General features: G+C 36.6%; 1 protein-coding gene across 1 annotated transcript in view; it reads left to right on the top strand.

Annotated features, from left to right (window-relative positions):
- Window positions 1-14880: 14880 nt before the first annotated feature.
- LOC137240891 (uncharacterized) overlaps window positions 14881-24969 on the top strand; it is a 156478-nt gene continuing 146389 nt past the window's right edge. Inside the window, exon 1 of the mRNA XM_067767828.1 lies at window positions 14881-15945. Within this exon, the coding sequence (XP_067623929.1) occupies window positions 15896-15945 (50 nt within the window). The 5' untranslated portion in view covers window positions 14881-15895. The remainder of the gene's footprint in view (window positions 15946-24969) is intronic.

The raw sequence follows: 24969 nt of genomic DNA, 5'->3' as shown, positions 1-24969 counted from the left end.
GTTCTTACTAAAGATCGACAGAGGGGCATATAATCTTTGATTTCATCCTAACCGAAACTTCCCGACTTTTTAAAATTATTAACAACTAGCTTCTACCAACGGCACAGTCCGCAATATAAGTAACAATACATAAAACTATTGCGATATACCCCGATATGATCCAGAAAACAGTTTCGATACAGTCCAGAAAATAGTCCTGAGACAGTTCCGGAAAGAACCTGACACCAAAGCACAAACAATCTTGAAATAGTCCGGAGATCGACTCGCAATAATCTATAAAAGGAAGGGGAAAATGGACGTTTTAAAACAGTGGCGTCCAATATTCCTCCCTAACATTTTTTACGAATCGATCCGTAAATGTTCTGTAAAATAATTTCGAAAACAAAGGCGAAATATTTCGGCGAAAGTTCAAAAACATGACGTAGCAATCCTTCCGATATGATTCTCGTACAGCCTCTAAAAAGCACCGAAAATATTTTCGAAATGGTCGGAAATATTGTAGAAATTATATCCAGATAACCCGAAATAATCATGAAATGTTCTCAATTATATATACGAAAACAACCAAGGGATTGATCCGAAACAGCCCCAAGAATATATAGATTACAATCCCAAATTAATTCAAAAAACGTTGAATTAAAGTTCCTCTAACAATCTCGAAATGGAACCTAAATAATTTTGCATCAATCTAGAAATAGCGCTGAACAGATTCCGAACACAATCCTGAAACTATACAGAAAAAAACTTTGTAGAAATATAGAAATAGTTCCGAAATTATTCCGACCTGGCCAAAGTAGTTTCGAACATATCCCAAAAGTCATTCTGAAACAATCCCGAAATGATCGCGATACAGCCCTGGTATGATTTAAAAAACAGCTCGCAAATTATTCCGAAATGGCTCAAAAATAATACGGCGGTGATCTCGAAATAGCACCAAAATAGCCTTAAAGTAATCCAGAAAAAGCTGTGAAATATTCCGCAAATAACCGCGAAATAATCCTGATACATACTGGGCATTATGTCTTTGAAGTCCTTAGTCCAATCGCACTTACAAAGAACTGGCGTTCAGAGGTGAGGTGATCGTAATCAATATGCAATATTCCTGAATTGATCAAATCAATCTGTAATGATGAAAAAATCTATTCAAAAGTTATTTCGAAATTGTATGCAGAAAGTCCGGAACGATCCTTAAACAATCCTAAAATAGATCCGAATTGATCTTGAAATGGTTCCGAAATAGTCCGTAATTAATTATGAGAGGATACGCACAAAACCCTGAAATATTACAGATACAGAGACATGTCTGATGTTATGCATAAAACAGTCGCGTAATTATGCCGAAATAGACCAAATAATAGAAAAATCATAGAGGCTTAGATAACAAAAATTGGTAGACCACGATGAATGTCACGCCTACACCAAATATTACTGGGGCGAGGTTAAAAAATTCAGAGTATTGATATGGTAGATATACGCTATGGAGATTCGATCAATTTGGTTCCGTCAAATGTCTAATATACCCGCACACCAAATTTCATCGAGATGTCTAAAAAAATCAGCTCGTCATCCTGATCATTTCGGTGTAATTTTTGGTGGGTCTATCTCTTCTCCTTTAAATACCTATAATTTTCGAGGAAACAACGCTTTTCCACGTAGCTCGAAAATGGAGTTTTCGTTTTCAGTAAGTTTTCCCGAATCAGTTAGTATCTTATAAGCGGAAGTATTGGGTATAGATACTCAGATCATCAAGCAGCTTTAATGTTGATAAATAGCGCGCATAACACTTTTGCATAATATAGTCTGTGAACTGGCTGGAAGAGTCTGATGACTACAAAACGGCTTTTGGAAAGCTCGTTGGGTAGACTTCGGTTTCAAGCTTACCATGTACCGATCTAGACCCCAACGAAAAACAATGGAACATTTATTTTTATCCAAATTTTCAGTATAACATGACGAACTCGTCTAGTTACTAAAACTTGCTGAATTTTATTAAAATAAAATCTAACCGAAAAAACAGCTAAAACAATGACATTAGCAAATACTCGACCTACCAAATTTGTTTACTCTAAAAATGCTATGACAATGTTCACAGGTGAATGAGCCACACTTTGCCGCATATCTACCCCACCGCATACGTCGCAACTATGTCGATCAACAATACAATTTTACTCACGTCATCTCGTCATGGTTGGTTGCCTCAGCGCACGTGAATATGCAACATCATCAACAAAAATAATCACCATAGTCATCATTCCCATTCAGAGTAGTGACATGAGCGTCGAACGTTGGAGGCACCTGTGTGAGTAAGTTAAATACAATACATATATATTTATTATAATAGATACACTAATACAGATACTCATTTTAAAATGACAACATTTTTTATTTAATCATTTAATATTTTGATATGCTAAATTTTAAACAACAGCAAATATTTTTGTTTTTAGAAATGTGTTATAGAAACTGCGAAATTAAATCATATTTAGAGTCTCGTACTTTGGAATTAAAGTTAAATGGAATTTTACAGGTGTACTGAACCTTTTAAACTCAATAGCATAATTTGCTATAAATTATTATGGAGCTTAGGGTAATTAGAAAGCATAGTAATATAAAAATTTTTTTAGAAGATTATATTAATAAAAATAGAAGAAGAAAAGTTGAAAATCATTATTTGAAGAAAGCAAGCAATTGGTTACGAATTTTGGTTATGAAATTGTTTATCTATCCTACAAGAAATTTAGATAATTTTACTAACACACTCCCAAATTAAATTGACAGTGCTGATCCTGTGATAATGTAAACATTGATACTCGAATTTAAGTACATATGTCCTTTTGTTCGCTCAAATGTGCCCGCATGTACCCAACAACTGGTTAAAATCAAGGGAAAAACTTAAATTGGTAACTTTCGGACACTTGCTGCAGAACTAAAGAACATACAGTATATGCCATTTTGAATGTGAGACATATGTGTAATTCTCCCTCTGATTTTTCTGGCCGCCGTGTTGTGATGGGAGCGTGCTCCTCCTAACACACCCAAGATCTTGGCTTCACGCCCCGGATAAAGCAACATAAAAATTTTAGAAACAAGTTTTTCTAATTAGAAGAAAATTTTTCTAAGCGGGGTCTCCCCTCGACAGTGTTTGGCAAGCACTCCGAGTGTATTTCTGCCATGAAAAGCTTCGCAGTGAAAACGGATCTGCAAGGCCGTTTGGAGTCGGCATAAAATCAAGTAGGGAAAGGCATGAGGAGGAAAACTTGACCTCTCTTGATGCTCATAATCGGCGTCATTTATCGCGAAACAGGGTTACCTTGTTGCGCAATTGCTAAAATCGTTTGGGCCCCAATTAATGATGGTGATGATTAAAAACAGAAAATAAGTGTACTTAATTTTGTTCCCATCGTTTGAACTATTTCCGAGATAAAAACATAGAAAGCAAACCTTACTTAAAAATGTTTCAATAGAAAGACTTGCCATTTGACACCCGTATTGTCTTTTTGGTATATGAAAAAAAAAATCGCGTATGTGATAAAGTGGAAAAGTATCCTTAGTGGCAGCAACTAGGAAGAAAGCTTTATAATGCAACATATTTCCTATGTACTCAATTTCATACAAATCGGCTATGCCCTTTCCGGAACAGTAGGGATTATACATGTACTGGAATATACATATGTGTATGACAAGGCAAGGTGGCAACCCCAGCTGGCTGCCCCACTTAAAAATGTCCCTATTGAAATATTAAGTAAAATACCTTCCTGGCAACGTCGTAAGACATCCTTAGTAGAAATATGCACACCGTGTGTTTTTCCAAGCTCACAAAAGTAAATGAATAAATGTAAGGCATGATAACCTCAGAAGAGATTCTGGCCCGAGCTTCTCTTCAAATTTGCGTCGTGCTCCTTTTCATTTTTCCTACAAATTGGCAGGACGGAATCTACGTGTTTTATGCTGATTCCGAACGTCACTTGCAAGGCAGATGAATTTTCATTGAGAAGCTTTTCATGTCACAAAAACTCTCGGAGTGTTTGCCAAATCACCTACGAGGGCGACCCCGATTACAAAAAATTTTTTCTAAGTGAGTAAACTTGTTTCCAAGTTTTAATGTTACTTTGCGCGGCAGTTGAACCCAGCACGCTAGGTGTTGTAGCCGGAGGAAGTCAGCACCACACACCGACAGCCGTGGCGTTCTATTGCAATTATACTCAATCATATACTTTCGCATTTGCAATATAAGTAAGAAGTATGTTGAGGTAAAAAAAGCCAAGTCTCTTAGAAGAACAATTTCGAAATCGGCCATGGCTTGGTACATAAGGCAATTCCGTCAATTACTACGTGTCGTATTCCATATAAGCTATCATCACCATAGCTCCAGACCGATTACATCTAATATCGATCAAACATTGTAGATCACCCATGATAAGCAAAACAACACAAGCCATATCTTTGTTGATTGCGAAGCAGCTTTTTTCATCGCGATTTCAAGTTCCCTGTAAAGCTTATACGGCTTTGTCAAATGCCATTGAAAATTTTAGACGATATGATATAATACAAGACAAGATCGAGCAATAATTCGTTTAAGCGCGAAAAAGTGAGGAAGAGGAGATCTTTAGAAATTAGAGCTGCTGGGTTTATCGCATATTCTTGGCTCATAGTTTTTAAATTGATCTGACAATTAAGTTTCCATCAAAAAACCCCATATGAATGATACATATTGTGTCTCCTTTTGCAATCTATCTAGATTCTAGCATCTTAAACTGTTGCTGGGATTTAGGTTTGTAGTAATTTTGTATGTGGAGGCCTTTTATGTATGGGAGAGTCTCTGCCTTGCCAGAGAGATGCCTTTGCAGAGAATGTGAACCGACGTTTCATCCTCCAGCTCACAGAAACGTCCCATTTGAGTATCGGACAGATTTAACATACTTAGGTGATATCGTAGGTAGACCACAGTTTCCGTATAGTACCCAGTGAGAGTGTGTAGGTCCTCCCTACTTAGATTATGAGTATGGCTGATAATTTCTTTGCCAGAAGTATAAATAGTTTGGCATGTCTTTACTCTGGGCAGTCAATCCAGTGACGTCTGAATTATTTTGTTTCCCTGTTACTTATGGTTTCCCTATTGTTTCCCTATTGTGTGGCTCTGAACCATAGCATGCTGATATAGAACCCTGCTCTTCCAGGTAATCCGCATGTTCATTACCTTCATGTACCGGATGTCTGGGAACCCATCCTAACAAGCCCTTGTTTTTGCTTCCCAGGTCATTAAGGATTTCAGTGCAGTCATCCACTAGCTTAGATTTAATTGTATGGGATTGCAACGCACACAGGTCCGCCTGGCTGTCTGACATAATGTAGATGCTCTTCGAATATGAGCCTCTCCGCAGACATATACTCCCGCAGACTTCAGTTGCATAGATTTCTGCCTCAAATATGGTGGGATACCATCCCATTGGCAGCGATTTCCAACTCCCGTTTTTCCGGCATCGAATCTATCCGTAAACCAGACCTCTCATTCAGGGTCATTATAAGGATTCCCTGCTTCCCTCTGGGTCCTGTCGACAATAGACACTTCCAAGTTTCGTGAAATTCTGAGCTTAGGGGACATTACGTCACGCAGTTGTAATGTGAGATTTCTCATTACTCTCATAAATTTAAAGTAACTTTTTGTTTGATTAAATAGCAACGACTTGTTGTAGTTGCTGCGTCATTTCTTTATCATGTTGACGACAATGAGCTAAAAGGGCTTCTGTCAGCCACCACCTGTGACATGTTAAGTGTAGTAACGCTAACTTTTTTTATTTTTTCTCACTATTCCTCGTGACTCAAATACCATACCTACTACATGCAAAGGTACTGCGTAGCATTCACCAACCATCACCATATTCTACCCGCATTTAAATGAAGGCTTCCATGTATATGCATATTCATAGTACTTAGATAGGTATATGTAGGTATTCGAATACTTAATTACAATCAATTGCACACCGAAAATAATTAATTACCCGCACGATATTCGGTTGAACATATTACAATTGTAGATATTTAGCACCAGAGCGAATTAAATGCGAATGAAAAAATACAAAGTTGTGTGATAAGAATTGTGCATGTGCGTTTCTTTGAGGTAAACTTCTTTGTGGGGTGACACCAAACGAGAAGCACTTTGTGTTAATAAGAAAAAAAACGTACTTCAAGCGACTAGGTAAACGAAAACATTTCCCTAAAAAGGAATATGTTTGTCACTCAACTGCCAGTTTTAAAATCTATGTATACAAATAGAGAAGGATGTATGTTAACATGCAGCTTATGGATTTCAAAGCCACTGCGCCAACTTTATTCAAATTGAAAGGATAGCTTCACAGCAACCCGGCAGTATTCATGTGAAGTCTCTTTCCGGGAAGTAGACAGGGGCCGACCTATTCGTAAAAAATTTTATTCACGGGTATTGGGACTGGGACTGGAACTGAAAAGATGGAAGGAGACAGAGACTGAGAAACAGATAAGTTAGAATTAGACGAAAATAGAGAGTATGGAGCGGAAAAGGACTGGAGGAAAAGATGGGTAGGGATAAAGAGACGCAGATATAGAGAAAGGTAGAGTCAGTAATTTATAAAGGGATAAGGAAAAGGAGGAGAGAAGATGAGGGAGAATAAGAGGAAAGGAAGAGCAAGCAAACAACAATTTGAAAGAGGAGACACGAATTTGTCTGACACCACATCTAAGTTCCAAAGAAACTCATTAATCTAAGTAGGGAGGACCTAAGAACTCTCACTGAGTACTAAACGGGACACTGTGGTCCACGATTTCACATAAATAAGTTAAATCAATCCCATACTCAACTTTGTCGTTCCTGTGAGCTGGAGGATGAAACGCCGGTTCGCATTCTCTGCGAATGCGCCGCTGCGGCAAGACAGATACTCTCCCGTCTAGGTGGTGTGACTCTTAATCCCCATGTGATATGGAGTATAAAGCCTGAAGAGGTACTTAGATACATCAAAAGCCACTGAAAGGTCGTGCTCAATAGATCTGCACAAAGGTCGCAGTGCTTCCAAGCCTACTAATAATAATAATAAGTTCCAAAGAAGGTCAAAGAATTTTTTCTAAAGTTTTCTTTGCTTCACCGGAGCATTTTCAACCAGAGCATTTTGTTTACATCTACATCTTCTTACAACATCCTACATGATTCCGAGTTAAATCACAAGACACTAATAAAACTATACTATAACATAAATCCGCCCCTAGACAAATATCTGAACTTTAATTTCAATTTGAATCCATGCCCTCATGTTTGTATTGGAGTTAATGAATTTAACATAATTTATCAATCTTCGTCTCCCTGTTTGAACAGCCCCACGCATAATTGCACGTTACTCGGTGCCCTGTCATTTTTTAGCAGGTTCATCGCCATTTTCTCTGGCAGCTTAGTCGGGTGGCGTAATGTTTACTGCGTTATTAGTGCTTGGGGTTGTCGGACTCGTTTTCTGCCTTGATATCCAGTAATGAGGCAAAGTACTACGTCGAAAAATTACGCATACTCTACAGGGACAGTTGCCATAATCCCTTTGTGTTATGAGGTTTAGGATATACCCGCGGCAGATATGACTGTCATAGAAGGCCCCTAAAACTTAAATCACGTACAGGGTTGTGTGTCGGGATTGAGGCCCGATTTCTCCATAGGAAGTTTTGGTGGAAGTTTTTGGTATTATTTCTATCAGACAGGTCAAATCTATCGAACATCTTTCCTAACCTCGTGTTTCAGCGACCTTTCGCAACACGGCTCTCTAAGTAGTAGATAATCATCATTGTCTATTCCGAGCGAAGTTTTAAGAAGACGTGTGCATATCATCTCTGCTACATTTGAATGGTATGAGTCGGTACCGATACCTCGTAGTAGGAAGTTCTAAATAATAGAAACTGCCTTAGCGGGATCGCAACAAATAGCCACTCATGTCTTTTTCGCGTTAACTGAAACCCATTAGAACCACTGAAAGAGGATATATGTATATTTCAGAATGGATCTTTTCCATTGCCTGGTTCCCTAACCTGGAAATTGGTCAGTCGTCTTGATTTTTGAATTAGCTTTCTCAGACTTATCTTATTAAGTTGCCGGTAGGCCATAGAAGATCGGATCTGTTAATTTTGTATAATCTTATGCATCGAATGGTAGTGAGTGGTTAAACAAGAAACATATATTAAATAGAGAGAAAGAAGAGAAGGAACAGGAGATGCGAGAGAACGAGAGTGTCAGGTGAGAGGAAGAGAAGGAGAGAGAGATGTGAAGGAAGAACTGTAAGACATATATGGGAAGAGAGAAAAAAGCCCTGTCAGAAGGAAAGGAATAAATAAAGGAAAAGGAAAAGCTAGTGGAAGAGAGAGAGAGAGAGAGAGGTGATGCGATCGAATCGGAAGATATACGGAGAGGAAGAAGTAAAAGGACAAGTGTCGCACATCTGGAAAGGGGAAGTAAAGAAAGAGGGGAAATAAAAAAGAGTAGACGGAACAGGAGGCGAATATGGTAGTGAAAATGAAGGCGTGGCGACACCACGGAGAAATGAGAGAAGGAAATTGTGGGATAAGAGTAAAGGAAAAGGGAGCCATGTTAGGAGCAAGACAATAATAGGAGGAAGTAGTGGAGGAGGAAGATATACAGTAGGGTTGATAAGGAAAGCGGCAACGGAAGGAGACTAAGGTGCCGGAGGGGAGGTATATAGCAAGCAAACCAAAGTATGGGCAGAAGAATGTTGGAATTATCTGCTTTTGTATTATATGAAACTTCTGTAATTTCACATTTTCATCTATCACGCCATGTGAAAGAGAAAAATACATAATGCATAATTTTCAAAAATAATTCTGTTTTTACCTGATTGCATCCAACTTTGTATGAGTATTCATAGACGTCATATTGTTGATTTACCCATTGTTCCACACGATTGCACCGTAGCGTGGTAAACAGGGCATTAACACCAAAAGGCATTATAAAATAAAAAAAAAGAATACCGTTACACAGACATACAGAAATTTGCAATAATTACCCCACAGTAAAATAGAATGCAGTAAAAATTAGCAAATATGAATGAACAATTAATAAATGATTGCAAATAAAATCAACAACAATAAAAAAACGCACACTCGTTTGCACCTGCCAATAAATATGTAACAATGTGTTAAATGAGTTCGCGCATGCGCAGTCAAGCGCTTACGTTCACGTGAAAAAAAGCAGTCGAGACTATGAGAGAAACAATACCAAAAACTACGTATTTGCTGGCAACATTGGCACAAATCAATAAGTCATTGATGAAAAAGTAGTGTATAAGAAACTGAAAATAAAAAACGCGATTAAAGCCAAAAAATATGTCTGCTTTTTGTATAACTACTAGCAGTACACGACAGAAGTTGTTCTGCCCTAACTTCGGTCCAGCTGCATAAGTTCTGAGAAGTTTTTACCTCTCACACTTACTCCCTCTATTTCTTGTCCTCTTATTAACTCCTCCCTCTGCCTTTCTATTTCATTGCGTCTCTTTCTCTCTCTCGGTCTTTTCCATCACTTCTTTTCAAAAAGTGTCGTAAATACTAATCTATGCAAAGGGCTACCTATATACCAAATTTCAGTCAAATCGAACCATAAATATAATTTGTTCGATTAGATTGGTCCTTGGTCCACTTGCCGAAAAAAAGTCTCGTAAGTACCAATATAGGCAAAGCGGTACCTAAGTATATACCAAATTTCAGGCAAATGAATAGTAAATAGAACTTGATCTAACAGTTCGGTTCCTGGTCCCCTTTCCGGGAAACAAGTTCGTGGGAAGCGACCCTGCAAATTTGAGTAAAATCGTGGAGTAGTTTCGGAGTCCATTAGCTACATACAAACATATGTACATCTTTCTTTATATGTATAGAGGTAGATAGATTAAATCTCCTTAGTGCACAAACATTAGCTTATACATAAAAACATACAAAAAATATAGCTTTTGTTTTAGAATTTAACGAAATGTTAAAAATGTTTAAAGGAAGAATATTTTTCAAAAGATATATGAATTCTTAACCAATTATGTTGCGTTAATCTGGCAAAACCCATAAGAATGTACATACATATATCAAGCTGATATGAAATGAAAATACATACATACATCCATACTTACCTATAAATTTACTGCTCATGGTAAATAACGTTATGGAGAAAAGGGCGCTGGACCTTCGTTCGGAAGATAGCGGAATGGTACGAGCGAAAACACGGCGAGGTAAATTACCACCTCACAAAGATATTCAGCGGGCACGTCGGCTTCAGGGAGTATCTACAGAAGCGTGGGATGAGGAGGATTCTTTCACTGCTCTCCTTTTCACCGCTAAAGAAACTCTGTACACAGAGTTTTTGGAGACGTGCCTTCCATTAGGAATTTAGTTCCCCGATTCGATTTTTGGACTGCTGTGAGCAAGATGGCCTTTATATTTATGACGCAATTGATGCATGCTGAAAGAGAGCGCAGAGCGCCTTTCCCACCCGTGACGTTAAGCCTAACGACGGTCCCACGGGGTGCGGACACATGAACCGGATTATCCTGGCTTCATTGGGCCTCTTGAGGGTAGTGCGCTACCGCAACATCCAATAAAAAAATGTAAAAAAAGCTAGCGAATGCTATGTATGTACGTATGTGATTCATAATGTCCCACTCAAGGTAAGTTTGCTCGCGCAGTTCACAGCGAACAAACACACGCACTACATTTTTTGTTAAAAATGTTACTTTGTTTAAACAATTTTGCTCATATTAGAAAGGAATCATGTATTTTTTTATTTTTGATGCGAAACGAAGGACAATATTTCAAAGTTTTACTGCAAAGAAGAAATACTCCAATCGATCCATCCGTTTTGAATTTAGAGATGTGTAAACAAATAGTTTATGATTTTTAACTACATTTTGGTAATTTGCCACGTCACTATAATGTATACCTGCAAATTATATTGAAAATGTCCATTTCACGTTGCTAAGCTTTCAAATGCAAAAAACCATTTTAAAATCGGATCATACTTTGTGAAGTGATGGGCCTACAATGACATTTAGCGACATTATTTCATAAGATTTATAGATATAGATTGTGAGGTGAAAGATTACTAAATGTTCATGAAATGTTTTGAATGTATGGATGTTTCCATCTTCATTCCGTAAGCTACAAAGGGACTGAAACTAAGTCTGGAGGAGTTAATATAGGAGATGTTGCGGTTGTGATATCTCAAAGCAATTAGACCTTTAAAACAAATGAATCCACGTTGCTTAGTGATTTGTGTCGCCAAAACGTCAGTTTCGTGTAAAAATTAAAGTTTTAGACAGCTGGTTTTTATTTATATTCTTTAATGTTTAACTCGGTCCCTGCTCATATCATGTTCAATGAACTTGCCTTATTATGTTTGTTTTTCATTTTTATTGCTGACTATTCAATCCAAAAAACACAGGTGACACAATGGCGATCAAACTGAAAATTTGGCCAACAGTTTTTGCCAGAACAGCAGAAATTGACCGCAATTAGCAAATGTCGACACAAAAAATGAAATTAAACTAAACCATCAAAACGAAATTAATTTGAATTGCACGAGCTTGGTGGGCAATTTCGACAGTTAATAGAGAAACAACAATTAACAAAAACATATAAATAAAAATTAAAAAATAGAACAAAATTATAAGTAGCAATGACTCACTAATGGTATTGTAATGAATTACAAAATGATTATGAAACAAACACATACACACAAACTTATTTACATGCGCGGAAGTATTATTAGTTGGGAACAAAGCGAATAGATGTTTTTTATGTTTTTATTATATGTTATATTGCAGTGAACTGCACTTATTATTATTAGGCCTAGAAGTACTGCGACTTTTGTGTAGATCTATTGTGCATGACCTTTCATCCTATTTTTTGTATGTGGAGGCTTTTATTGTATCTAAGTACCTCTTCATGCTTTTTACTCCATATCACATAGGGGTTAAGAGTCCCACCACCTAGATGGGCGAGCCTCTGCCTTGCCAGAGTGACGCATTCGCAGAGAATGTGAACCGGCGTTTCATCCTCCAGCTCACAGAAACCCCCCAGCGGGTTAGGGGGTCAGAGTATACCCGCGGTAGGTATGCCTGTCGTAAGAGACGACTAAAATACCAGATTCAAGGGGCTGTGTAGCGCAACCCTTCAGGTTACCAGCGCAATATATAGCTTCTCCAAACTCAATTGTCAACCTCACCTATCCGCGGCTAATGCTGTTTCACTAACAGACGAGGCTCTGGCGACCCCAAGCTCCTCATGGAACTTGGGGGGTGGGCAGGGAGGTATGGCCTGAAGGTTTAATGTGGTCACATAAATCGTTCCCGAGATGGTGGGGCTAGACCTTAATGGTGCTGTTACCGGAGCGTACAGGATCTGTATCCGGCAAATGACCATCACATCGATAACACTCCCCAAAGTCTTCGGGGAGCAACTTTATCGCTACAACAACAACAAAAACAACAACAACAACAGAAACGACCCATTTGGGCATCGGATAGATTTAACTTACTTAGGTGATATCGTATCCCACAGTGCCCCGTATAGTACCCAGTGAGAGGTCGCGTGTACTCCCTGCTTAGATTAAAGAGTTTGACTAATACTTTCGTTGCCAGAAGTATATCTAAACAGTTTGACCTCTCTTTGCCCTGGGCAGTCAATCCAGTGACGTCTGTATTGTTTCGATTTTCAGTTACTTATAGTTTCACTGGTGTGTGCTCTTGTGTGTCCACATAAGGGCTCTGGACAACAGAATGCTGCTGTAGCACCATGCTTTATTAGGTAAATCTGAGAGCATGTGAGCAGGCTAATCTCTCTCAAAAGAAGTACTTACTTGTTCCTAATAAAAATTTCCCAACTAAAGGAGTAAAAATTCGAGAAGCCTTAAGGATTTCATAACAGAAATTTTTGGCTAGTAATCACTCAAGAAGTAGGTTACGGCCTTAGATAAACTTCTTCAAGTGTAGTGGGGTAGAGGGGCGGGATGACCCAGAAGGTTTAATGTGTTTATATTAATCGTTCCCGAAATGATCGGGCTTGTACCTTAATGGTGCTTGTTAGTGGAACGTACCGGATCTACATACGACAAAGGACCATAAACATTCCCCAAAACCTTCGGCGAATGTCTTTATCGATAAAACAACAACAACAACAGCCACTAGGATGTATAATTTCGTCAGCTTTTGAAATTGTCATTGGGTTGTAAAATTTCTTCAGTCTCTTTGGTGCTTCTTCGCGAACGAAATCTGAGATCATGTTAGCAGGCCCATCTCACTCAAGAAATGGGCTGGAACAAGCATAAGATAGGTATCCTCAAGTTGTCAAAAAAAGTAGTAACTTGTTCATAGTAAAAAATTTCTCAACTCAAGGAGTAAAAATCCGAGAAACCTTAAGGATTTCATAACGGAAATATTTGGCTAGTAATCGCTTGGTAAATTGAAAACGAGAGGAGTGGGCTTTCTAATTGTTGTAGATCTGGTAGGAATCGAGCGAACAGGTAGTCTAAAAAAAAGAGATTGGATGTTTAGAGATTTTCTGAAAGGCTCCACTTACTTGTATAGACAACTAACTAACTTCAAAATATCCCTTTAAGTTTATACATAATTTGTAACGCCTTTTTCACCGCTTTAGTATACACGGGGTATTCCATCCCATTTCGACCATTTTTGAACCCGACCCCTTTAGAATTAGCTGAAAGTTTTTCTTCTTTTTCTAGCTTACGAAGGACGTTTTTCATAACTTTTTTTGAGTTGGATGAAAAAATTTTAAAAAATTCTGAAAAACGTCTTTCGTAAGCTAGAAAAAGAAGAAAAACTTTCAGCCAATTTTAAAGGGGTCGGGTTCAAAATTGGTCGAAATGGGATGGAATACCCAATAAATTTATGTATATGTCCGGCTAGTGTCTCTGATCAAATTTGATCTATACGCTCTGGTAGTAACTCTAAAACGGAAGTTATAACGAGCGAAAGAGATAGCCAAATTTGAACTAAGTTTTAAGCAATACATAGTTTCCAGTTAAAATGTGAATGTTCACATTAGATCTGGGAAGAATTAAGGCAGCTAATTGGAACAAAAGAATCTCAGGCAACACAAATAATTACCAAACAAAGAATGAAAGTCATAGAAAATGTTTCATTAATAATTGTAGGATGTTGAAACCGTTTCTCACGTAATAAAGCATATATAAAAATGTGAGTTAATGATGTACATATATGCATATTCACACCATAAAGATAGAAGGGATTGGCAAGAACTAAGGCTTATTTCACTTTATGTACAAGACAAAAAAAAAAACAGTTCCTAACATAATTATGTATATACCATTCATGTACATTCATATTTATGTAGAAAACTTACTTTACATATGAAGCCTGAAGAGGTCAACAAATTCTTTCACAATGAAGAAAACTTAATGATCATTAATACTTTTTTTTACTTACAACAATTAGTGGAGCGACAGTGAATAAGAATATTGAGAAGACTTTTAAAATATCACTGAGCGTAGGAAAACAAAAAATCGAAAACGGAAATGGAATTGCAACCATTGTAGTAGAAATGAGACAACAAGTCTATATAACAAGTGTTTCGAAGAGAATTTACACCTGCATATTTAATACGATTCAGTAAGAGCGCGTTCATGATCAGGTGTGAAAAAAAAGAAAGTAAACTATCATGGCGTTGTGGCCTACTTGTTGTTACAGGCAAATGCGCTAGAGCAGTCGAGCTATAACAGCCAAGCCGACAGTATACTGATTTTCTGCCCGAAAAGAGAGCACATAACTGTCAACGACGGAAGCGTTCGTGCGAAAGGTTACAAAAAGCCCAAGTATGCATTGAATATGGTTAAGTCGGTGAACACAACCCGTACAGAGCGGATGGGACCTTTAGTGAGAGTTTGGTAAAAGAAATTAACATATTCATTAAAAAAAAAGGAAAATATGTGCGCTTACCGACAACTGAAAATTCAATGACTTTTTAATTAATTAAATCAAAGCATACTCTAACTTACGACTTTATTTTGTTCAACAATATATTTGAAAGAAAAATAAATGAATAAATAAAAAATGTGATCATGGTAAACGCGCCGGTAGCAAAACTCCGCAGTCGCAAGTTAAACGTTGTACGAAAAAGCAATTAAAACGAGCTGAGCGCGAGAGCGAACGCGCCTCAAACGAGATCAGCCATACAACGTGCCGCTCTACTTGAACAGACAAATACAATACGATGGTTATCTTTCGTATTGGCCACGTTTGCTGTGATCAGTTAAAAGTCAGCTAGTGGCGAGTGCGGTTCTGGTTGTCAAGCGTAGCGGAGGATCAAATGTGCTTGAGTTCAAATAGCTACAAACTAACTGGTGAAAGAATATATTTTTTTTTTACTTTCTTTTTAAATGGATTGTGTAATCTTAGAGGACATACATATTTCAAATTCAAGAATAGCGCGTTACAAATATTTTGAGTGCTCGAAAAATTTTTTTTTTTTAGAACTTTATTGCATAATAACACTACAGCTACTGTAGAGTCTACGTACTAAGAAAGCAATAAAACTTTCAAAAAAATAGTATTTGATTAACACTCAAGTGCAAATTGAAAACATGACTGAAAAAGAATAAACAGTTGAGCTGAGTAGCGGATGAGACAATAGCAATAACAAAAACAATTTTATAAAAATAAAAAAAAAAAACAAAAATGTGATCTTCTGTATTGTGTTGAGCCGGAATATAAGAATCAACAAAAACAATAACAACAAGAATATTTAAATTAAACATGAACTTATTTATTTGTTTGAGTTTCTGGTTGTTTGATAAAAAAAAACTATTTATGAACTATTTAACGGCATGTCGTCGATGTTAAAGTCAACAACATAAAATTGTATGAAAATTTATGCGGCAAAGTCAATGGACTTTAGTTTGGGCGAAGACAAGTAAGTTTGATGATAATATAGCAGCAATAATAAAATAAGATAAAATATGTTTTGAACAGGGACCAATTTCGAAATAGTTCGGGACAAAACATTGTCCAAAATGAACGTTTATGGAATCCCAAGGATACCCATAGCATTTTTTTTAAGAATTTTTTCAAAAATATTCATAAATGATAGTAAAATTCGTTTTAGATTTTTTAAGAAAGAAAATAAAGGTTAAATTCCGAAATTTTTACCTATCGATTCTCCTTATAATCTGGATCATATATGTAATACTCCTATATTGCTAATAGACAATGCTCGCAATGTGTTTTGAATTCGAAATTAAAACAATACAGTCTATACAATTTTTGTGATTGTAGCCATGATACAAAAAATGGAGGTAGTTCCATTTAGTGTGACGTTAGTCACTTGACTTTTGCGAGGACAATGACAATTTCACCAAAAACAAGCTACCAGATTGAAAAAGTTTCGAATTTTTCTAATTTTGATGGATTTCATATTAACGGATACGACTAAATTACTTTCAATTTTAAATAAAAAAGTAAAGAAAAAATAAGCCGCATGCGTTGGAAATATTTTAATACGAAATAGCAGCCTAGAAAAGATGGTTTTTAATAAGTTTTTCGAGCTCCCGAAAATTGCTCTGGTGGAAGAAAATGGATCGAAATATACAAATCAAGGGAATATATCCTTCTTAAATGTCCCTACGTTTGCTCAAAACATGTTGACAAAACATACACGTTTGTCAATTGATTGCCCAAGGGAGGTCCTTATAAACCGACACCGCAATTTCTAAAGAGTTCAGCATACTTAAATGCAATTTTTATGAAATTTAATGGTGATAAATTGGCTACAAGTCCACATTTTTTATTTATTGTATAATTCAAGCGTAACTATCGAAGAGAATCGAAGGAATTCTTAAAAACTGAACACTGTCTTCTGACATCACATGCTTATAAGTTAGGTCGCGCCAGCAATAGCAGGTGTAGGAAAAGCGAGCTGCAGGACGAAACGGCTGAACACGTTCTGTGTTAGGGTCCTCCTCTCGCCAGGCCAAGGCTTACGCTAACAGGAGCGGCAGAGTTGCCAGATCTCGAAGCTGCAATTAAGTTAGGTTATAGAAAAATTCTAGTATTTGCCAAAAGGACGGCGTTATTCTATAACATAAGTTCTGGTACCTGATTTGGACTCATCCGTTTGTTCGTCAAACAAATTTTGGTAACACTATAGACACATTCAGTCTATGTGAGGTCTTTATTGACCGGCCAGTTCAACCTTGTGTAGTGCTAGAAATCTATCACCGAAAAACCATAACTAACTCTCGTGGCACTACACTTATAATTTTCCATAGTAAATTTTCAGCTGTTTTTTTTACGCCAGAAAGTTTGACCCAACGATATTGCCTTGGAATATGGTACACCGCCTTTTGTTGAAGCGAAAAATATTCTGTATTAAAAAATCGTTAATTTATACGAACCGCTACGTAAATATAGGACCGGACTTTTATTTTGTCCTTAAAAAATAAAAGTCCGGATTTAACTTTTATTTTCGGCCTAATAACATAAAAGTACGCGTTTAATAATTTCTTTCGCGCTAAAGCAAGTAAGGAAGGCTAAGTCCGGGTGTAACCGAACATTTCATACTCAGCTGCCAAATTACAGCTTACAAAACTTTTAAATTACCTTCTTTTAAAAGTGGGCGATCCACCGCCCAAACTTGTACTAATTTTCTATTCTTCGTCATAAGGTCAACCCACCTACCAAGTTTCATCGCTTTAGCCGTCTTTGGTAATGAATTATCGAAATTTTTCGGTTTTTCGAAATTTTCGATATCGAAAAAGTGGGCGTGGTTATAGTCCGATTTCGTTAGTTTTGAATAGCGATCTGAGATGAGTGCCCAGGAACTTACATACCAAATTTCATTAAGATATCTCAAAATTTAATCAAGTTATCGTGTTTACGGACGGACGGACGGATCGACATGGCTAAATGAATTTCTTTTTTCGCCCAGATCATTTTGATATATAGAAGCCTATATCTATCTCGATTAGTTCTTGCCGTTATGGGGTACCGTTATGCGAACAAAATTTATATACTCTGTGAGCTCTGCTCAGCTGAGTATAAAAATTGAAGTCCAGAAATAATTTTTTCCGAAGGAATTTAATTATAAAAAATAGCAGTTTGGGCCCCTGGCTTTGATGAATATTATAAAGAAGTGAGAATAACCCTACATATATTCAGATTACTTATCTCACAGCTGGAAAGTTTACCACTGGCCTCTCATTTTTGTAAATATCGATACATTTTATTTCACTTTTCCTGAGTTTAAACACTTTGTTTTCATTGTATTAGTTAGGGTTTACTTAAAGCAATTTAATATCGAATGTGGTTAAGTGTATTTATATTCATTTGAAACATATTTTCCACTTTTTCTTAGTTGCCAAGCAGGTATGTATACAGCCGTTATTAGCAAAGTTTCTGCGTCAGCAATTTAATTAATAATAATCATCCAAGTTGAAATTAAAAAATAATAATAATTGAAAAATAATCTTCTAAAAAACGGACGTATTAAGTAAAATAATTATAAATTTATACAATGGAAATAAGTAAATTGAATAAAATTTGATTTACATAAAGAAGGAAATTAAAACCCATTTTTTCAGTAGTTGGTTAAATTAAGCTTAGTATAAGTTTGCTTAAACTGTAGTCAAATTTAAACTCAAGTTAAACTTTAAAGCAGTTTTTCAGTCACAGTTTAAGGCCGCCTTTGTGCAGACTCAAATATCAACAGAAATCTGCTGTTCCATCAATCAATCATCTGTCAATAAAAACTTACATGCGATTGCGCTGCCATCTGGTGAATTTTGCCGGTAATGCAAATAGATTTCTTTGTGTGCTCACTATCGTTTATTTTTAACAAATTATTTTAATAAAATATAGCTAAACAAAAGCACTACGACAAATAATGCCCAAAGCTCGCTAATAGCACGAATCTCCATCTTTACAACAAAACTACATTTATAGATTTGGATTCCAAATAAGAGCGTAAAAGGGAACTGCACTTAAAAACAGCAATTCGAAATGATATATAAGATTCTTAAACCTGATAGTCCTCAAGTTGATATCCAAAGTCGCTATCCATCATTTAAGAAATTTTGTCAAATTTATAGCTGTCGAGTTGACTTCCAACTTCATTCTGAAATTATGCTTCAACCTTTTTGAGATTTTGAGTAATTTTTAGCTCGCAAATGAATATTCAGCACAAGTTTTCAGTTCGTATCCTACATTAGATAACGTGTTGCCGTGGAGTTGAGCAAAAATCGTATCCAAGGTGATACCAACAAAGCCACCAGCAGCTAATTGTCAGGCATAAACAAATGCTTGGTAGCCGTAATGAGGCGTTATAAATTAAAAATGAATTTTACATGTTTTACTTTAATTTCGGGAAAACAATGTAGTTTTGGAGTCTTACATTTGATTTCAATTAGAGAAACAGCATTGAGTACAAGTTGGGAACTATTTTTAAGCTTAAGTAACAGCATTTTTCTTCGCTATTTTGCTAGGAACGCTATGATTCTTAAGTTGAGTCATTGCTTCGTAACAGCTCTTGAGATTTTAGAAGTATGCTAATTATCAAAATAAGCTCTAATGGTACTCAAACACAAACTTTAATAACTGATTAGTTAACTATAGTTTAACCTTGCCAGATCGGCGGCTTAATTCAGCTAAAACATCAGTTAAAATTCATTGAAAAAGTGCAGACCAAGTTTAAACATAGTTTAACTGACAAGCTGAGTTGAACTTGTACTGAAAAACCGGGCTTAAATCGAAAAACAATAAATTAAGAAAACAAACCGAGAAATAGATACAGCAGGGTAATTCTGCCAAAACACGCAAGAAGATTAAAAAACTGGGATCAATAATTATCTCTTAATGCATGAAAAACGTGAAGCCGATATAACAATCCTCAAGGCGCTCCACTTTATTAAGGTCCAGATTAGGTATGACGCCGTGACACTTTACGTTGCCCTCACTCACATTCACAGTCTTGATTTGATCAAGGTATTCAGGTTTACAGTCATTCACTGAAGTGAATGAATGCTCTTATATGATATGCATTTTGATTCATACGAGACAAAATGACTCGCTACGTTACACATAACATGCACCTAAGTTCTTTTGGACTATGAAGTATTAAATAAATATATACAGCGAAGCAATCAGTTAAAAGTTTTCACATATTATCTGCTTTCAGAGCAATCCGACCTAACCGTCACAAGCTAAAATAAGCTTTTATTTTTTGACTTATTTTGTTTTGTTGATTTTCCGACAAGGTGGATAAATGATGTATATTGGAACGTTATTCCGTCATCCCTGTCAATTCGTTCAACGAGAACGAAAATCGACACTGATGATGGCACAGCGCTGAAACCGGTTTGTCTCAAAACCCAATTTGACTAGGGATGACGAAAAATCGTTCGAATATACATCTTTTATTTTTTCTTTTTAAAATATACTACATACATTAAGGTACGAAATAGATCTTTGTTTCTCATTAAAACATATGGTGCAGCCAATATTGAAATTTTTTTAGTTTGTCTTAAAATGAATCCCATGTTGTTGTTTTAGCGATAAAAACACTCCCCGATGGTTTTGGGGAGTGTTATCATTGTTGATGGTTATTTGCCGGATATAGATCCTATACTTTCCGATAAGCACCATTAAGATCCTAACCCGACCATCTCGGGAATGATATAATATTACCACATTCAACCTCTTAGGCCTTCGTTGTTAAGTGGTACAATTTTCAAACTTCAATAATAACTACTTAAATAGAAATTACTTAAGGTTTAAGACGAGTAAAATTTCTCACCCTTCACAGTTGAATGTTCCAGAATTAAAAATTCTTTTTCGTATAATTTTGCGAAAATTTATTAGTATACTTAAGACTTTAAGTTTAATGACTACATCAAGGGGCTCAAATTCATTCATTTTTCACATTCCTGTCTTTAGATTTTGCTGCACTAAAGTAATTGGGGAATTATAAAATCGAATAAGGTGGCTACGCTACTTAAAAATCTGTCTGCCTTTTGAACTTACAACTATTTTTCTTTCAGCACGTTTATTGAAAATTAATTTTAAATTTATTAATTAATTTTAATTTATAAATAAATGACAACTCTTCGAGAGCATATCGAGAGCTTCATCATACTTTTTATTATACTCAGTTGAGCAGAGCTCACAGAGTATATTAAGTTTAATTGGATAACGGTTGGTTGTACAGGTATAAAGGAATCGAGATAGATATAGACTTCCATATATCAAAGTCATCAGGATCGAAAAAAAATTTGATTGAGCCATGTCCGTCCCTCCGTCCGTTAACACGATAACTTGAGTAAATTTTGAGATATCTTGATGAAATTTGGTACGTAGGTTCCTGAGCACTCATCTCAGATCGCTATTTAAAATGAACGATATCGGAATATAACCACGCCCACTTTTTCGATATTGAAAATTTCGAAAAACAGAAAAAGTGCAATAATTCATTTCCAAAGACAGATAAAGCGATGAAACTTGGTAGGTGAGTTGAACTTATGACGCAGAATAGAAAATTAGTAAAATTTTGGACAATGGGCGTCGCACCGCCACCTTTTAAAAGAAGGTAATTTAAAATTTTTGCAAGCTGTAATTTGGCAGTCGTTGAAGATATCATGATGAAATTTAGCAGGAACGTTACTCCTATTACTATATGTATGCTTAATAAAAATTAGCAAAATCGGAGAACGACCACGCCCACTTTTAAAAAAAAATTTTTTTAAGTAAAATTTTTACAAAAAATTTAATATCTTTACAGTATATAAGTAAATTATGTCAACATTCAACTCCAGTAATGATATGGTGCAACAAAATACAAAAATAAAAGAAAATTTCAAAATGGGCGTGGCTCCGCCCTTTTTCATTTAATTTGTCTATGATACTTTTAATGCCATAAGTCAAACAAAAATTTACGAATCCTTTTGAAATTTGGTAGGGGCATAGATTTTATGACGTTAACTGTTTTCTATGAAAAGGAGCGAAATCGGTTGTAGCCACGCCCAGTTTTTATACACGTTCGTCCGTCTGTCCTTCCGCATGGCCGTTAACACGATAACTTGAGCAAAAATCGACATATCTTTACTGAACTTAGTTCACGTACTTATCTGAACTCACTTTATCTTGGTATAAAAAATGAACGAAATCCGACTATGACCACGCCCACTTTTTCGATATCGAAAATTACGAAAAATGAAAAAAATGCCATAATTCTATACCAAATACGAAAAAGGGATGAAACATGGTAAGGTAATTGGATTGTTTTATTGACGAGAAATATAACTTTAGAAAAAACTTTGTAAAATGGTTGTGACACCTACAATATTAAGTAGAAGAAAATGAAAAAGTTCTGCAGGGTGAAATAATAAACCCTTGACATTTTGGCAAGTATTACATATATAAATAAATTAGCGGTATCCAACAGATGACGTTCTGGGTCACCCTGATCCACATTTTGGTCGATATCTGGAAAACGCCTTTACATATACAACTACCACCACTCCCTTTTAAAACTCTCATTAGTACCTTTAATTTGATACCAATATCGTACAAACACATTCTAGAGCCACCACTGGTCCACCTTTATGGCGATATTTCGAAACGGCGTCCACCTATAGAACTAAGACCCACTCCCTTTTAAAATACTCATTAACACTTTTCGTTTGATACCCATATCGTGCAAACAAATTCTAGGGTCACCCCTGGTCCACCTTAATGGCGATATCTCGAAACGGCGTCCACCTATGGAACTAAGTCCCGCGCCCTTTTAAAATACTCATTAACACCTTTCATTTGATATCCATATCGTACAAACAAATTCTAGAGTCACCCCTGGTCCACCTTTATGGCGATATCCCTAAATGGCGTCCACCTATAGAACTATGGACCACTCCCTCATAAAATAATCTTTAATGCCTTTCATTTGATACACATGCCATACAAACACAATCCAGGGTTTCCCTCGGGTCATTTTCCTACATGGTTATTTTCCCTTATGTTGTCACCATAGCTCTCAACTGAGTATGTAATGTTCGGTTACACCCGAACTTAACCTTCCTTACTTGTTGCTTTTAATTTTGTAATCAAAAACATATTTTTTGCAATATTTTGGTTTATTACTTATTATATGAAAGTGAATGGCAACCCTATTTAAAAAAATCTGATTCGATGGCTTCCGGGATGTCTTAGAAGGTTCAATGTAAATAAATAATAAATGTAACGCGCTATAACCTCCGAAGAGATCTAAGGCCGCGCTTCTCTTCCAATTTGCGTCGTGCTCCTCTTGATTTTCCCTACAAATTGGCCGGACGAGACCTACATGTTTTATGCCGATTCCGAACGGCATCTGCAAGGCAGATGAGTTTTCACTGAGAGCTTTTCATGGCAGAAGGAGCGCTTGCCAAACACTGCCGAGGGTCGACTCCGCTTAGAAAAAATTTTCTTCTAATTGAAAAGCCTTATTTCTAAAATTTTGATGTTACTTTGCCCGGGGTGTGAACCCAGGGCATACGGTGTGGTAGGCAGAGCACGCTACCATCACACCACGGTGGCCGCCAGAAGGTTCAATGTGGTCATACTAAATCGATCCCAAAATGGTGGGGCTTGCACCTTAATGGTGCGTGTTACCGGACAAAGAACTATCAGCATAGATAATACGCCCCAAAACCTTTGGAGAGTACAATATACAAAAAATTTTGAAAAATATGTGTGGCATCGTAATAACGAAAAAAAGCTATTGAGGCCGTTTTATGGAAAATATTTACGAAATCAGACGATAGGGCTCTCTAGACACTTTAGACCGCTCTTTCCTTTCTCCACTTTTGGATAATATTTTCATTCAGTCTAAAATAAAAGCGCCACAGTGGTGTGATGGTAGCGTGCTCCGCCTGCCACACCGTATGCCCTGGGTTCGTACCCCGGGTAAAGCAACATCAAAATTTTGGAAATAAGGCTTTTCAATTAGAAGACAATTTTTCTAAGCGGGGTCGCCCTTCGGCAGTGTTTAGCAAGCGCTCCGAGTGTATTTCTGCCATGAAAAGCTCTCAGTGAAAACTCATCTGCCTTGCAGATGCCGCTCGGAGTCGACATAAAACATGTAGGTCCCGTCCGGCCAATTTGTAGGGAAAATCAACAGGAGCACGACGCAAATTGGAAGAGAAGCTCGTCTTAGATATCTTCGGAGGTTATCGTGCCTTACATTTATTTATTTTATTTATATAAATTTATTGAATTTTTCATGTTCTCACGTGATTATATATGAAGTGAATACCTACAATCTCATTGCAATCAAACATATGCCAGACTTTGCCTTTCGACGGTAGTTATTGTTTGTTGAATGTGTTGGAAATTTCAGCTCGTAACAATTTCATTGAAACTCATACAATTTCTCCACGCATAAGATATTACATAACAGCGTATAAACTTAAACTACACTTACACATATATACGACAAGTTGTCACATTTGACTCTGTCAAATATGTATGTAGTTAACAAGAATTTAGTTATACAGTAAGTTTTCTCATTGTTGTTCTCGCTGCTGTTGTCTGCCTGTCAAGTTAAACTGTCCATCGTCCTTGATTGAAGCTGGTGTGAAATTTGAGCCTTTGGGCTTTAAAAAAAATAAAACCAAAAATGTTGATGTTGACGCGCATGCTTGGCGCATTTAACAACCTCACAGAGAGCGTTATTTGTTTTTGTGGCATTTGGTTGAAAACAATTTCGTTTACTTACTTTGATTATAAAAATTACCAAAATTGAAATTAAGTACTTTGTTTTAAAGGTGCCTGACAAGGCAAAAAGCAAATGAGCGAAGAATGTTAAAAGAAGATAAATAAATGCAGAGGTGGCTGAAAAAAGAAGGCAAGAAGATAAAGAGGAAAAATGGGAGCGAGAGGAAGAAAGAAACAAAAACAAAAGGGAGTATAAGCG

This window comes from Eurosta solidaginis, chromosome 2 (genome assembly GCF_040869045.1).
Source record: "Eurosta solidaginis isolate ZX-2024a chromosome 2, ASM4086904v1, whole genome shotgun sequence".
In the NCBI taxonomy this organism is placed as follows: domain Eukaryota; kingdom Metazoa; phylum Arthropoda; class Insecta; order Diptera; family Tephritidae; genus Eurosta; species Eurosta solidaginis.
This window is presented reverse-complemented; position numbering and strand designations above follow the sequence as displayed.